This window comes from Papaver somniferum, chromosome 7 (genome assembly GCF_003573695.1).
Source record: "Papaver somniferum cultivar HN1 chromosome 7, ASM357369v1, whole genome shotgun sequence".
Taxonomy (NCBI): domain Eukaryota; kingdom Viridiplantae; phylum Streptophyta; class Magnoliopsida; order Ranunculales; family Papaveraceae; genus Papaver; species Papaver somniferum.
In genome coordinates, this window is record NC_039364.1 from 19,894,735 (window position 1) to 19,911,633 (window position 16,899).

Sequence of the window (16,899 nt, forward strand, 5' to 3'; positions counted from 1 at the left end):
TAAAACTACTAGAAAAACACAGCACCAATCCCCGGCAGCGGCGCCAAAAACTTGGCAGGCCTCGAGGAGGGTATATAAAAATGAAGCGTGATCAAAACGCGGGCCTACAGTAATACCGCAAGTGCACGGTCGTCAGTTGTAGCTCGTGCAAGTACGGGTCGATCCACAGAGACTGGGTGTGTTTTGTAGTGTTTAGCTATTTTGGGTTCTAGTTGCTATTGGGCTATGAAGCCTTTTGGCTTAAATTGGGCTTTGAGTACTAATGGGTTTGATAACAATAAAATGAACTGAGCTTGGGCTCAGTTAGTCTTTGAAGTGTAAATGGGCTTTGGCCTTAAACTTAGGCTTTTGATTAAGCCCACAGTTGACTGAATTGGGCTTTTAGCCTTAACCTAAACTGTGGGTGGGCCTTAATGAACTGGGCTTTGAGCCTTAATGAAATGGGCTTGGTTTAGCTAGGCCTTTGGGCTTCACTGAATTGAACTTGGGCTCAGTTGCAGCAGCAGCAGCAGTGGAAGGAAAAGGCAGCTGCAGCAACAGCAGGGGAAGCAAACAGCAGCAGCAACAGGGTTGCAGCAAGCCAAGGAAAGCAGCTGCACAAGCACTGAGTAGCAGGATAGGGAAGCAACAACAGGGCAAAAGCAACAGCACAAGGGCTTCTGGCTTAGTAGCAAAAGAGGAGTGTAAACAGTGGCTCTAGGCCAAATGGAAGCAAACCAGAGAACAAAAGAATGGCAAAAACAGCAAAGATTAAACAGACTAAAAACTAAACAGCAAAAGAAAGATGACAATGAAGAAAACAGTGTGAACAAGATAAATGAACCAAGGCCTAAGGCCAAGGGCAGGGGTGTGGAGAATAAGTAACAAAGCAAAGCTAAGGCATTCATCTAGAGTGGGAAGAGAACTAGCTTGCTCATTGTCACTAGTGAGCACTAGTTTCTCCCCACTACTCAATCAACACAATGCACTGAAATTTCTAGCTTAACATTCACACAAAACAGTAAACAAGAGTGATGAAAGAACACTAGGATGATGAATCCACCATTAACCTAAGGGATATTCTACTCACAGCTAAGAAAATTACCAAAGTGCTAATTGTCTGATTAAAGCACAACTAGTCTAAGGGCTTAGCAACACTGAACATGAGCTGCACATGATGAAGACTATCTCAGCTGGTTCATGATTTCATCTAGTCCTAGCATTTAGGATTCAGAACATACATAACAGGAATAGTACAGAACATTACATCTAATGGAGAAATTGAACAATACACAGAACATGGAAAAACATGGATAGCAAACACATGAATTGAAAACAAGGTGAACTAAAACTGAATTTGGAATTAAAATTGCAAATTAAAATTAAGTCTACAAATACAAAACAGGGAAGAAAAATCTACCCAAGAGGAACTGGCTAGTCCAGCCCTCATGGGGATACACTGGCTAGTCCAGAGATAATCCATTACACCCACCACAGTCCCCTTTTTAACCCAATTACATGATTAGGGTTTACACCCTTTCACCCAAAAATCCCAAAACAGTAGACATTAGGGTTCTACCTAATGTGACAGAAAATCACAGTTAAATTCAATTACCTACCCTATATCACCCACTTTATCTTCTCCATGCTCTATCTCAACCTAATTAGGATTTATGTAAAAACCCCCAAATTGACAGAACTAGGGTTTGGTAAATTCTTACCCAAATTGATGTGATTTGACGAGTTTTTCTTCGATCCATTCTTCTCCTTGGTCCTCTGTTCCATTCCCATGCTTCAATTACTACTCGAGACTCACCTATTTGACTGATTTCTCACCTAGGGTTTCAGAGAAAAGAATGGTGAGAAATCAGTGAAATAGAGGGCTAGAGAGAGGGTATTAGGTGGTTTAGGTAATATGGGTGGTTGTGATGATGGTATGGTGGTTGCATGATGGTTGTAGCAGGTGAAGAAGGTGCTGGTGATGATGGTGGTGCGGCAGGTGAAGAAGGTGGTTCTGCAGAGGGAGGAGAGGGAGGAGAGGAAGAAGGTGAAGGTCGATTGTTTTGGGAAGAAGGGGATGTTTGGTTTGATGGGTATAGGGTTAGGTTGTTTGAGTGTGAAGCGGGCCCATCAGATTTCGATGTCTTGCGATGCTTAGCCGTGGGGTATGGAGATGAAGATTGATCTAACGGATAAAAGTGAAGATGCTGGCAGCGACCGTTGGATGCAGATATACAACGAAATTAACGGCGCCAGATGGAGTTAGGTGTTGTAGTGTTAAGCGGAAGTATCGACGTTTGATGCGCAGGCAAAGAAGCGATCGTTGGATTCAACTACAATCTAATCTGAAGGCTTGGAATTGAGGCACTATGGTGTTTTGCAGGAGCTTCAGATTTTGATGCGCGATGAAGGAGCGACCATCGGATGATGAGATGGATCCAATCCGACGGCTGAAGATGGAGGCGGTTTTGGTTATAGAAAATGGGTTTGGGTAAGGGTTTTGGGCCTTGGGTATGCCAAGCCCATATCTTCTTTAAGAACAATTCTTCCTTCTTGAGCCCATTCCTAGCTGTTTGGACGTGCGCTCCATTCTTTGCGGCTTCCTTGTGTAATTCCTCCCGGCTTTTCACTACTCTTTAGCTCTTTTCCGCTCCGCAAGTTATCCAGACTTTATTTATTACCTAAAAATGCAAAATTAAGTAAGAAAAATATTTATTCTTGAAAACAATGAAAATACAGAATATGGGATAAAATGTAGAATTAATGCACAAAAGATGAGTTAAATGCCAATAAAAAGGGATAAATATATACATTATTTGGCACTCATCAAATACCCCCAAACCTGAATTTTACTTGTCCTCAAGTAAAACAAAACTAAGGAAATCCTAACTATACCACTGTCGCTGGTCTCTCGAATGCATTTAGCGTATGCACTAAGCCTTTTAAACCACTAAGTGTCCCTAGTGGACGAGTTGAAGTCTCGTGAAGGTTTGCTTAGAACGTACCTACAAAGTTCTAGGTCAAAATATAAGCTCAGATTCCATCAAATGTGACATGTGCAAAACAGTTTAAGCTCACAGCAAAATGGAGATGTCAATCTAGCTATCGAAGGCACAATCCTAGCACTGATAACAAAAAAAGACATGTGATAAGAGTGTAAAGTGTATCTACACATGTGTAAAGAAAGATCTGAAGTTATGACTACTAATCACCAAGAGATAGTTTCTCAGGCTAAGAACCAAGGTCGAAATCTAGCTAGCTGTCCGGACTTTACGAGAATTGTGAATGAGTTGGAGGTATTTCACAATTACTCGCGTTGTACATCAATGGCATACACCCCCTTGCTTATTACAATGAAACAACAAAATGACTATTTACATTGACTATTCTCTTTTTATTTTTGGAACAAGAGATGGAATTGATAAATACTTGATTTTTTTGTATTTTTCTGATTTTTTTTTTTTTTTTTTTTTGTTGCATAAGAAAACACTTTTGATACAAATACAAAAGGAAACAAAAATTACATGACACTTTGCAAGAGGTAGCCCTTTTTGATGCACCCAGTTAAATTCGATGGTTGTCTTTCTTAATGTAACCTCCACCTTCTATCCCAACCAACCAAAGAACAAGCTAGTCAAGTTTCGTTCAGTATTCTAAAGTGATTGGCAATCGTAACTTCCTATCAAACACCTTGAAGATCGAGGCCATACATGTATTGGTAGATCGTGCGCGTGCAAATTTCTTATCACTATGTGAATTGTGCTAGAATCAGGGTGCCTAAATATCTAGACTAAGACTCCTAATAATTACATATTTGCACAAGAGTCAACATTTCAAGGTAAATGAGCTCCATTTTTATGATTTTTCATTTTTTAATTTTTTATTTTGATTTTTCAATTTTTTTTTGGAATTTTGATTTTTTTCAAAAAGAAGAAGGAGTTCGTTTTCAATTATGGAAAATTATCATGGTATCTACTCTATACCCCCAAACCTAAACTAAACATTGTCCTCAATGTTTCAAAATATGGAAAGAATTAAAATGCAACATATGGAAAGGGACATGCTGAGTAGAGTAAAAGGAGAGAGAATACCCGATTTCGGCGAAAGCAGAATTAAAACTCCGTTATCCAAGGCAAAACTCCAACATATTCGGAGTCACAATGGATGAGCACAAAATATATACAAAAGGAAATTGAACTAACACATTATCTACAAGAAAATTTGGTTTTTAATGGGATTGGACTTTTTGGAAAAATTTGGTTTTGTTGGAAAAGAAAAATTTTGGTTTTTAGGGAAACATTTGGAAAACTTTGGTTTTTATGGGAAAATTTTTTTTTGGTTTTGTCGGGATAAGGAGAAAGAAGAAAAATTTGGTTTAAAATGGGAGCAAAGTAGAAATTTGGTTTTAAAATTGGGAGCAAAGAAAATTTTGGTTTTTTTTTTTTTTTTTTTTTAAAAAAGAAAATAAAATTTGGTTTTTGTATGGGAGCAAGCCCACTGTTTGTCCTGTGTTTGCTTTGGCTCCGCTTGGTTGAAAACTTTTGGTGGAACTGAGTCCAAAATCTCGGCCTAGAATTTGGGTACTCGGCCCACTAACGAGTTCAACTAGCGTGATCGGTCACAAGCTCAGCTGGGTTTAAAAACCCAGAATACAAAATACAAGTCCAAATTAAACAAGCTCACAAAAATTAAATACAAGCCCACAAATTAAATTATTACAAACCCATGCAAAATCTTAAATTTCTAGTAATAGTTTTATGACTGTCATACTTGCAATAGATAAAGTGTGGGGTTTATATAGGTTCAAGGAGACTCTTGGAGATGTCCTCTTGCAAAAAGTCACATCCTTTAATGGAGAGTCACATCTATTGGGATAAGACACCAATGTTGAAAAGATTCAAGTGAGTTGACACACCTATTCATATTTATATTCAAAAATTCCAACATGATCATTAATAGGGGGAGGATCCATGGACACTCTTATATGGACTAGGTCAGACAAGATTTGCACCATTTTCTTCACACAACCCAAACGACAATGAATTTAAGTGTAGTATTTTGATCATATGTTCCTCTCATGAGACTCTACATTCCTAAAAAATGAACACAATTCGAGATGTATAAAACGACCATCTACCCCTTTGAAATTAAGAACGATAGATGGCGAGGTTTGCTATCTCGAATTGCGTTCATTTTTTTAGGAATGTAGAGTCTTATAAGAGGAACATATGATCAAAATATTAAAGAGTTATTTTGTAAAAGGGTCGTATCTTTATAGTGTAATTAGAGTATGGGTCGTAGAAGATGCAGTTGATGCATTAGGGTCGTAGACTAACCAAAGACCATTACAAAACTGTTAGTTGACCTTTCATAATCTACCAAGAACCTAGCTGTCAGCAGACTAACGTTGACAGTTTTAACATTTTCAAAAAAAGAAGTTGTCTCATCCTTTTCCTTCTTCGTATAGTGAATCCTGTCATTTGGTTAAATTCTGTGTCAAGTCTCTGTTCATGTGGGTTCACTGAGCGTTAATAATGTCTAATGGATTTGCTCTAGATTTCAAATATGGATCATTGATCGGTTCAGCAGTGAAAAGAATAAAAAACTCTTGGTTGCCAAACAAGCAAATCGGTGATTGTCTTTGAATTTAATGGTCACAAATGTGAAATTTGTTCTTACTAGGATGCTTATTAGAACTAACGGTTTGTTGGTGAAGTGCAAAGTAATTGAAAACGTTCGTCGGTCCTACTCGGTGGGGTACCTTGTAGCGAGGAGCAATGAGCTCGGACTTGGAAATCGCCAATACTCAGCCGCATACTCGGAACCTTTTTATTAGATATTTATATATAATACTCATGATTCATCGTTTATACCTAATACTCGGTCTCCTCGGCCAATTACTCGACGAATACTCGATCTCCTCAGTCGGTTACTTGATCTCCTCGGTCAGTTACTCGGTCTCCCCAGTCGATTACTCGACTGTTCACCGAAATGACCTTGGACTCAGAAATCGCCTCGCTCATTTACCTTGTAGTGAGTACTCGCCGAGTACTCGGCCGAGGAGACCGATTTCGACTTCTTTGGTGAAGTGGTAATCATGTTGATCTTGGTGTGTGGGAAATATTTCCAGATGGATACCAATGGGTGGTTAAATAAAGGTTACATATGGCTTTTCTTTTAAACATAAGTTTCCTTATACATCTACATCGTTCCACATTTAAGAGAAATATGTCATTACACATTTCAGTAATTGCTGCACCACGAACTTCAATTTTATAGTAGTGGATGAAGCTGAAATTTGATATTTCATACTTTGTGCCAGTGTTGCTATTACCTTTCGTCCATAAATTGGTCTCCATTATTGAATGAGCATGTTTGAATATGCAGGTAACATGTTCAGTGAAATGTCTGTTTAAACAATTTGGCTCTCAACTGAGTTTTGATTTAATGTCATTAAATCATTTGATAAGGGTATTCTGGTAAAGATATCAGACGGTCAAAGTTAGTCTACGACCCTAATGCATCAACTGCATCTTCTATGACCCAGACCCTAATTTCACTATAAAGATACGACCCTTTTACAAAATATGTCAATATTAAACTAAATTCATTGTCGTTTGGGTTTTGCAGAGAAAATTGTGCAAATCTTGTCTGACCTTGTCCATCTAAGAGTGTCCATGGATCCTAAGATTCGACTAATCATTACATTAACTTAATTATAAATGATAATCTTATCATTAAGATAAATATTAGATAAAGGATGTTTCAAATTACTCCCAAACGACCTGATCAAATGGAAATCGTAGCCCCTCCAAAAGATAATTAATATGGGAAAAACCAATTTTACTAGAGGGAAAGCCGACTTTAGTCTCGGCTATTTGATTTCAGGTCAACATGGGGTGATTTAAAATCAACTTTCCCCTATCATACAACTTTGGAGTTTAGTTTCGTATATCACCGGTTCCACACATCCCATTTAACAAATCCTAAGTTTTTTATTCGTATCAACAAACCCTAGCTAATGGATTAGATTATTAATTGTATCCCTAATATGAAGTACTAATATAGAAGTGGACTATATACCATATCCAACTATTTGAGGTAGAAGTAGAAGAAAAGAAACATAATCCAACTATTTGAGGTAGAAGTAGAAGAAAAGAAACATAATGCAGAAATATTGGAAGAAAATCAATTGTTCGAGGTAATTACCTTTCTCCATGGAGTGAATTAGTTTGGTGACTAGACATGTGACTTGCACTACTTTGTATATTTGTTATTGTCAAGGTTCTTGATCATAAAAAAACTAGCGGAAATGATATCCATCTCCCCCTTAACAGCTCTATTCACCATCAATGCTAGGTGTCGTAAGAGTAGTGGTTCAAGGATGTTCAGTCAGGACCCATTGCTGGCTAAAACGGTTTACCATTTGAGAGATGTGGGGTCTAAATGTTGTTGAGCTGTGAGTAGAGTGGTGTTTCAGAGCTGTGAATAGCACCACCCAAAAACTAGGGTCCAGTTGTATATATCCGATGTGATGAAGTTGGACCTGACTATGCAGTCGTTCAAAAATGATGTTCTAGTTGTGGATGATAGGGTTAGATTCTTCTCAATTCCATTTTGTACAAGCAAATAGCTATGAACGTTGTCGCTTCCTCTATGTGCAAACTTGTTTGAGATATACATGTTACCGTACTGTATCTCACTAATCCAAAGGAGAATGTATTGTTGCAGATCATCATTTTACCGTTAGAAGTGCAAATATATATCCCTTACACTTATAAGCTCAAGTCTTGTCGAATTTGATTGACATGGATAACATGCTAACACATCAACCAATAGAGGATGACATGGAAAGTTAAACTCAAGAAGAAAAAAAATATAGAGAGAGAAGTTATCAGGGGAAGGCTTATCATCAATACCCATTATTGACATGAGGTCAAATATCCTTGACCGAGTCAGCTTACCCTCCGGTAAAAGCAAGACTGCTAGTGGGGTACCAACCCAAAGACAATTGCTATTTTTTCTTACACGTAATTTGGTACACCCCAAGCAAGATATTTTTTTTTTTTTGAACCCCCAAGCAAGATGGTATCCATTAGCAGCCTTGGGTAAAAGTGGTTTTCCTCCGAACTGGAGTGATGCCCAAAATATGTGACCGCGGACGGGCAGCATGTGAAGCCTAACCATAAGGTCCATAGGTTTCTCTTCTACTCGAACTCGACTGGACAGCCACGAGCAGACCACCACCACCAAAGTCTAAAACCCCACCACCATTATTCTTCTTCCTCCTCCCTAACAAGTAACAACAACAATCAGTAGATTCAGTACCACCATTTTCAGTCGAAAAAAGGCATGTCAAATTATATTTTCTTCTATTCTTCTTTAATCTTCGAAAGTTAGTGTTTCATAAAATTGAACTTTATTTGGTGGGTTTTTATAAAATTAGGTTAGTTAGATTGTTTTAGATAGTAACACGAATTGGGTTTAGGTTAATTTTCAAAATTTTCTCTGATATACTGTTCAGTTAGGTTTATGCTGCATTATTGAGTTATTCATGTGCGGGACGGCATACGCTAATAGTCTACCTTATTGTTCCTTTACCATTCTAGATTTTCCCTGATTTAAAAGTCTAAATGTGATATCAGTTTAAATATCATTAAGATGAAATGCTCAAGTAATGTTTTGGATTATTCCCACTTAAAATGTTAATATTTGGCGTGGATGTTATATTGTTTTGCATGCTTGTAAAACGAAGATTCGAATAGAAAGAAAATGAAATTCCAGTTAAACATTTTGAATTCTGTTGGCTAATATTTCTTGTGCAAGTAAGGTGGTAATGTCAGCACCAATTAAGTGATGATAGTATCAAAACTAGCATCAATAGTGGTGGGGGCATTTGTAATGATAGTAGTAACTGGTGATGGTAGTAGTTATAGAATCAGATAGCATAGTAGTAGTATGGTTGCACGTTTGAATACACTAATGATACACTGTTTATCTGTATCTAATCAATAAAGATTTATCGCAGGTGCAGCCGTGCATGTAAGTGTTGCTGCTTCAGTGAGCATCTACAGAGAGACACAAAAATTCCACAAAGAGAGAGAGAGAGAGAGAGAGAAGTGAAGAGATGTTTCGGAGCAAATTGACTTGTCTGCTTGGAAGAAATAAAACCATAAACCCATTCTCTTACGTTGGAACCTCCACTTCTTCTTCTAGGGTATCAAATGAATCTTTTCGTCTCTCACACATCTTATTATTTTCATCTAAAACCTCTTGTACATCTTTCACCAGAAATGCTGCTTTCTATGGCTTCAGATCTCTTCACAAGGTTTGTATTATTTCTCTCGACGGACATACATTTTGATTTTGTTGAATGTGCTAGTGATGTGGGTTATATTCTTTATCGGGTGATTAGGGTCTGGGTACTCTTTGTTGTTTTTTTCCTTTCCCAATCTAACTATTGTCACTCACACATTAGACTCTTGTAAAGTCCAGCAATGGAGATTAATGGACGCCAATACACAAACAGTAGAAACGTTACATGATAAGAACCCCTGACTTTTTCCTTGTGCATAACATTGGCCATATAACATGTGTTATGCTCAATGCGGTCAGTAGTTAGTCAAGTACAACCGAACACTAAACTTGACCAGCTTCATATACCTAGACCTTGATGATCAAAAAGCCTCAGTCCTCAACTGTAAACTACCTTCTAGATTTTCGTTCGGGAATCTATCTTTTCATCAGTAGTGTTTTTGTTTTGTTTACACAACCGTTGCATTGCTCACTGGGAAATTACAGTTGACATAAATATAATTTCTTATTTTTTCATTGTTTGGCTGCAATCGCGTTGGTTATATGTTGATGATGTATTTTTACACCATTTAAATTGAATGTGTAGTTTCATTGGTTACCTAATATTTTTAAAGAATTTCAAGCAAATCTACTTGTTAAGTGAGTAGAACGGTCCCCCCCGATCCCGTCTGTTTAAGATAGCACCCATGTGTCCTATTTAATCTTGTGCCTATGATTATGTCCTTAGTAGGATGGGGAGTTGCAATCTGTTCTGTCTTAAAGAGTAACTTGCTAGCATTCGTATTTTTATATTTTTTTGGTTTCTTAGCAGACTGGCTGAAAGACATTAATGTACTTTCAGGGATTTTCTTTTCCATCATCCAGGAGAATGTGCACAGCTGCTTCCATCTCTCCTCCAGCTAAGGAAGGAGTAAAGTTACTAGTTACTGCAGGACCTCATGCTCAGAAAATGGTTGGGATTTGGCTTTTTGGCTCAGCTGCATGGGTGTTTAGTATGGTGATACTTGGTGGGGTTACACGGCTGACCCGCTCAGGTTTATCTATGACTGACTGGAAATTCACTGGTGGTCTCCCTCCTATATCTGACGAAGAATGGCTGGTTGAATTTGAAAAATATAAGCAGTCCCCTGAATATAAGCAGTTAGTTTTGGCACTGCCCTTTTTTCCTTCTATTTTTCAAACTAGCACTGCAAATGAAACGTTGGTTTACTTTAAGCTGTAGCGGATACGTTTGTACTATTTCTTTGTTTATTTTAACCGTCGACTATACATTCATATGTAGAGCATCTCTTGTCAAAAAGATTTGTATACTCGATAATAGTAACCTAGAATTCATATGGGTAATCCATAACTGAGCAGTATAATTTCATAATGTCGTGCTATGTCAAGTGGAACTAAGAGATTTACTATATTATGATTTTACTGCAGAGTAAACAAAGGGATGAATATTGAATATTTTAAATTTATATATTGGATGGAATATGCACATCGCATGTGGGGAAGGGGTTTGGGTATCATGTTTGCTCTACCATTTTCTTATTTTGTTCGTAAAGGATACATGACTGTCCAACTTGGTGTGAGACTTTCTGCTCTATTTGCACTTGGTGCGGGGCAGGGACTAATTGGCTGGTGGATGGTCAAAAGTGGTTTAGAGGTAAGAAGCATCATCCAAAACAGAGTTCAAGTGTCTTAGCGTCTTTTTTTTTTCAATTCTCTTTTTTGCACCGACAGGTTGACATTATCTTTTTTCCTTTTTTTGTGCTGATCAGTGTTTTGGTATTGAGTGTTAGTTTGTGGAAGTAACATGTATATACCTGTCTATGTAGGAACCTACTTCTGAATATGTGCAGCCAAGAGTAAGCCCTTACCGCCTTGCAGCTCATCTTACCTCAGCATTTGGTATATGTTGTGGCCTTCTCTGGACTGCTCTATCAGTTGTAATGCCTGCACCACCTAGTGATACTGTAGCTTGGGTTCGTGGGGCTGCTAAAATCAGGAGACTTGCTATTCCTGTTAGCTTTGTTGTTGGAATTACTGCCATTTCAGGAGCCTTTGTCGCAGGGAACGATGCGTTATGAAGAAGTACTTGCTTGCTCATGTTCCATTTTCGTCTTTTATAACTGTATGATCGATAAATCTAGCAGTGGTTGCACAAAAACATGCCAGCTTCATGAACATTTTTTTCTATGTCAAGCTTCTTCTTTCTAGCTGAGACTTCTGATTACTCAATTTGTTTGCTTGTGTTAAACGAGTATGCTCATGCTTGATTGCTGTTTGGCAGGGTCATGCTTTTAACACTTTCCCCAAGATGGGTGATACATGGATTCCAGAGGATATCTTGAGTATGGAACCAATAACGCGCAACTTTTTTGAAAATACTGCTACTGTGCAGGTAACATATCCTTCGCCTCAGTCATGAAGTGTAAGAAGGTTAATTCCTGTATTAGATAGCCATTGCTGTGGCCTGTTTATGTTTTGTCTGTGCATATCATTTCTGAGCTGTTTACATTGAATCAAGCCTCTCTGATTATATAATTTACATAGATTAGAACCAATTGACAGACAAACAGACTCTCTATAACAGTGTAATACATAATTGTACAAAGAAATTGTTGGTGAAATAATAATAAGAGGATAATTTACTCCGATTTTCTTAAAACATGTACAGCATTCTATCTAGTCCTACATTTGCTTTTTTATTCTCTTGACAATTTGTACAGTTCGACCATCGTATTCTTGCAACTGCAACGTTGCTATCAATTAGCGGTTTGTGGTGGGCTACACGTAAATTGGACATACATCCTGCTATACGCTCATTGCTCGGGAGCACGATGGGTATGGCAGCTCTTCAGGTATCCATCTGTGTTTGATCTTGTATAGTTTGTCTTGTGTTTTCCTTTTATCCTCTAAATGACATAAATAGCCAACGTTATAGCCTTGATAATTTTGTAAGTAGGCAAATTTTGGTGGTTATGATATTCTACTGAGGTAATTGCTGCAGGTCACTCTGGGAATATCAACACTTCTATCATATGTTCCAGTCTCACTTGGCAGTGCCCATCAAGCCGGAGCATTAACTCTGTTATCACTTATGATACTATTGAGCCATACAGTTCGAAAGCCATCTCCAGTCCTCCTAAAATCTTTAAGTTCTTCGGTTACAAGGACAGCTAATGCTGTTAGGTCATAGTTTCTGTTTCCTGTTAAATTATACAGGATGTGTATTCAACCGTTCATTTTTGTAATCCCCATGTCTTCTGCTTTCCTCCTTCACGTTCTTGGTTGTTCTCTGGCTTGGTCTGTTGGTTAGTGGAAATTGCCTGAAGTGCCCAAGAGATTAGATGTTGGGAAGAAAACTTTCACTTGCTCTACAATTGATCTAAATAATACTATATCTGATCTCAGAAATGGGCGATGGGTTTATGTGCACATTCTTTTCGTGAACACTTTATACTGTTTAACTAGAAAAAAGGAACGGCCAAAATATGCCCTACCCCACACCTATACAGTCTGGATGTACCTCCGATTTGCCACATTTCCGTTCACCGGCCGTCCCGCCGGAAAAATAAAAAGAAAAAAAAACATTCCCTATTTTCCTTCCGAAATTATATCTTATTAGTAGCAGTCAGTAGTACCAAAAACCCTACCCTGTCGGACACTTTTCTTTGAAGGTAAAACCTTTCCTCTTTCATCTTCTTCTTCATTTGGATTTTCTTTTCCTTTGAATTTCTTACCTACTATTTTACTTCTTCTTAATCATCTCAAACTCTCCCTCTAGGGTTTTTGTGTGTGTGCTTCCTTTCTAGGGTTTTGGAAACTGAAGAAGAGGAAGCTTTTGGGTTGAAAGTTACTGCTATCTCAAGCTTCCAAGGTGAGATTTATATGTCTAGCTAGCTAAATATCTTGTAGATTGAATTTCTTGAATATTTTGTTGGATTATTATAGCCCTAAGTTTTGAATTTGGGAAAAGTAATTTCATTATTGTAGTGTCCTGTATCCTAGTGTTGAGAAAATTAAACCTTAACTCATGATGACTAATTGTACTTTATAGTTTCAAACCCTTTTTTTGAGATTAATCCTGATTCAAATCTGAAAACCTTTCATCTGACAATGTATATTTATGGCTTGTTCTGAATAACTAAGAATTTCGAAAACACTGTATGAAACATTCAAAACATGGGTGTTCATGTTACTCTCCAATGTTTTAGAATTTGTTATCAGTTATTCTTTTTAATTCTTATTCAAACTTACTTTAGTTTGTATAGCTTTGGATTTCGTTCACTTGAATATGGAATGGATTGAAATTATTGAATTTTGGGAGATGCACGAAATCTTAAGTGAGTTCGTCTGAAGGTACCTCATTTAGAACTCTAAGTCAATTTGACTAAAGAGAAGCTTATAGATTGATTTAGGGAATCTTAACGGAATAGATTGTCCAAGTTTTGGAGCCTTAACAAAGAGATGGAAGTAAATCTATTTTTTACTTCTAGGGTAATGCTTTTTGTAGAAATAACGCGTTTTAAGAACCTAATATAGTGGGATAGGTCATATTATGTTTGTTTAATAAGCTTACAGTTATACATCTATTTTTTTCCCCTGGTAAAATATATTTCAGTATTTTAGGTCAATTGTATTAGTTATCATTTCTGATTTTATGTTTTCCACCATCTTGTTAAATCCTGTAGAGTCAATACTTTATTGGGGCGAATTTCCAAATTCTAACCCTTAATTTGGTTGGCTCATGTGATCAGCATGTCTCTATCAACTTCTCTTTCCACCTGTACAGCACAACCGGTTGTTCCTAAATCAGCAAAATGCTACCAACAATGCTCCTATACAAATTTCATCCCAAATCGATCAGTTCTTTCAAAACCGCTTCACAGTAATGACAGAGCACTGTCAAGTCTGTCCCTCGCTATGAATTCATCAAAATGTCAAGGAAACGGAAAAATCTTACATAGTGGTGGATTCCAGTGCCATGCTTTGGACATAAAATCACCTTCTTCATTTTTAGCTGGGGAGAAGTTTCAACTCGATGATGTCATAGAGGCTCAGCAGTTTGATTTAGATATCTTGAATGCCATTTTTGAAGTTGCTCGTGAAATGGAAAATATTGAGAAAAGATCAGGCCAAAGCGAAATTTTGAAGGGATATCTAATGTCAACTCTCTTTTATGAGCCATCGACAAGGACCAGGCTTTCTTTTGAATCTGCTATGAAACGGTTGGGTGGTGAAGTTTTAACAACAGAAAATGCACGGGAGTTCTCATCAGCAGCAAAAGGAGAAACACTAGAAGGTAGTTCTCTTTATATTTTTATTTCTTTGCTTGAAGCGTCTACATTTTTAATTTGTCATTACGCATAGCATTTCATTCTCACTTTGAATCTTGACTTGTAGATACCATACGAACTGTAGAAGGATACTCAGATATAATTGTAATGAGACACTTTGAAAGTGGTGCTGCTAGAAGAGCAGCTGGAACAGCTAGCATTCCTATTATCAATGCTGGGGATGGTCCTGGACAACATCCAACCCAGGTATGTCTTTAAGTTTTAAAGTAGTACTTGCGTAATATACTTCATAGTGTAACATGCCATTGCTTATTGACTTGAAAATCTAATATAGAACCTTTACTTGACAGTTTGTATCGTCATATCACTAGTTTAGAGCTAAATTACCTTCATGTCTAAGCATAATCTTGGGAAAACTTGCAGGCACTTTTGGATGTGTACACAATCGAAAGAGAGATAGGCAAACTGGATGGCATTAAAGTTGGCTTGGTTGGAGATCTTGCTAATGGAAGGACAGTACGATCACTAGCTTATCTACTTGCAAAATATCGTGATGTGAAAATATACCTCGTCTCTCCAGATGTAGTAAAGATGAAGGTATGTATGACCATATAAGAGCAAAATTAGTTATGCTTTCTTCCAATATCCGAACCGAATGTGAAACAAATGATGGCTGCAGATATATAATTTAAGCTTCCTTTATATTTTGCGAAAGTTCGTGACTAACCAGGGAAGAGTTAATATGTTTCTACACTTGTTTCTTGCTGTAGGATGATATAAAAGATTATCTTACCTCAAAGGGAGTTGAATGGGAGGAGAGCGCAGATTTGATTGAAGTGGCTTCTAAATGTGACGTGGTCTATCAAACACGTATCCAAAAGGAACGGTTTGGGGAGAGGATTGATCTGTACGAGGAAGCTAGAGGGAAATACATTGTGGATAGGACAGTGTTGGATGTGATGCAGAAGCATGCTGTAGTTATGCATCCCCTTCCAAGGCTTGATGAGGTAAGCATATGGATATTGTCTATAACCCTCATCATCTTTTTCATCTTATCTTAAATAATTTTGATTGCTTATATATGTTACTGCTGAACAGATAACTGTAGATGTTGACGCGGATCCAAGAGCTGCCTATTTTAGACAAGCGAAAAATGGTCTTTATATTAGAATGGCTCTTTTGAAGCTTCTACTTGTTGGATGGTGAAGTGTAGAATTCCCACCTTAAGATTTTGATAGTGTTGCTTACCCAAGCGTGTTTACTCACAGGTAAACAAGGTTTTGATAGGTAAAAATAAGAGGATAATTTGCACGTTACTGTTTTCTTTTGGCTTCAACTAAGTCGAATGAGTAAGCAAACCAGTGAGCAAAAGAGTTTTATCTGATTCTTCAACTTCAACATTATACTGCGTTTTTTTTTTTTGTTGTCTCGTAGCCAATGATCAAACACCAGCTCAGTTGATGTAGAAATAAGCTCTGGCACCAGGCCAGCTTGTTACCTATTTTTTTTTTCACCAAATAAATGTGTTGAGGTTTGATTGGTTTGCAGACCATATCAGACCCTAATTAGAGAATAATTAACTCTTTAATTTCGAAGATGGTCTTATCTTATGAAATGGCTGCGGGATCACATCTACAATACTGCATTTAGGAACAACCAGAACCTTCTTCCCATTACTCTCTTCAAGATTTCTCGGAAGAGAATTGGATTGACTATTCGTTTGCAAGTTAGTCTTTCTCCAATTGGGAGCATCGGATCCTGTCTTAGTCTTTACGAAGTTATCCTTTTGATAACCATTACGATTGTGAAAAGGATTCGTATGACGTTTATAGGCAAATCTAGATTTATCACAGCACTGATTCCTTTGCCTAAAGGTTAGACAGTTACAACCTGTAGCGTTAAGGGGATTAGTCTTAACATATGATCTTGGTTTCACAACTTCTTGTGATGCCCAAACAAGAACATCATGAAGTTTCTCATTCTTTATACAGAAACGACATCTCCTTTCCAGGTGACCTTTATTTCCGCAATAGTTGCAAACATAAGGAATGTTCTTACTTCGATCCGTGTGTGTTGACTTTGGAGGTTGATATACTTTGCTCTTTTGAACCTTAACTGACGGTGAAGGTATTTCATTTTTGCCATCAGTGGAAACCTTTTGTTGAGAAGAATCACTAGGCTTGACAAATTTTACCTTTTTGCTAATACTTGGAGCATCTAATCCCTTATAGCCCAATCCTCGTGTATCACGATGATTTTTACTTTCTCCTAGTATAGTGGTTTACTTGCTTGAACTAGTATTGAATTTTTTCAA

The 16,899-nt window shown here is 37.5% G+C and overlaps 2 protein-coding genes across 2 annotated transcripts; both read left to right on the forward strand.

Moving 5' to 3' along the window:
* The first annotated feature begins 8,093 nt into the window (after positions 1-8,093).
* On the forward strand, positions 8,094-12,721 carry LOC113296623 (cytochrome c oxidase assembly protein COX15-like). Its single transcript, XM_026544929.1, has 8 exons — positions 8,094-8,329; positions 9,008-9,307; positions 10,136-10,434; positions 10,723-10,948; positions 11,121-11,365; positions 11,575-11,686; positions 12,015-12,146; positions 12,296-12,721. Exons 2-8 carry the CDS (start codon positions 9,107-9,109, stop codon positions 12,482-12,484), a joined length of 1,404 nt encoding a protein of 467 aa, XP_026400714.1. The 5' UTR covers positions 8,094-8,329; positions 9,008-9,106; the 3' UTR covers positions 12,485-12,721.
* A 273-nt stretch (positions 12,722-12,994) lies between these two features.
* Positions 12,995-16,003, forward strand: LOC113296622 (aspartate carbamoyltransferase, chloroplastic-like). The gene is made up of 6 exons (XM_026544928.1): positions 12,995-13,165; positions 14,046-14,590; positions 14,692-14,831; positions 15,009-15,182; positions 15,356-15,592; positions 15,684-16,003. The coding sequence occupies exons 2-6, from the start codon at positions 14,047-14,049 to the stop codon at positions 15,789-15,791; spliced, it is 1,203 nt and encodes a 400-aa protein (XP_026400713.1). The 5' UTR covers positions 12,995-13,165; position 14,046; the 3' UTR covers positions 15,792-16,003.
* The last annotated feature ends 896 nt before the right edge of the window (positions 16,004-16,899 follow it).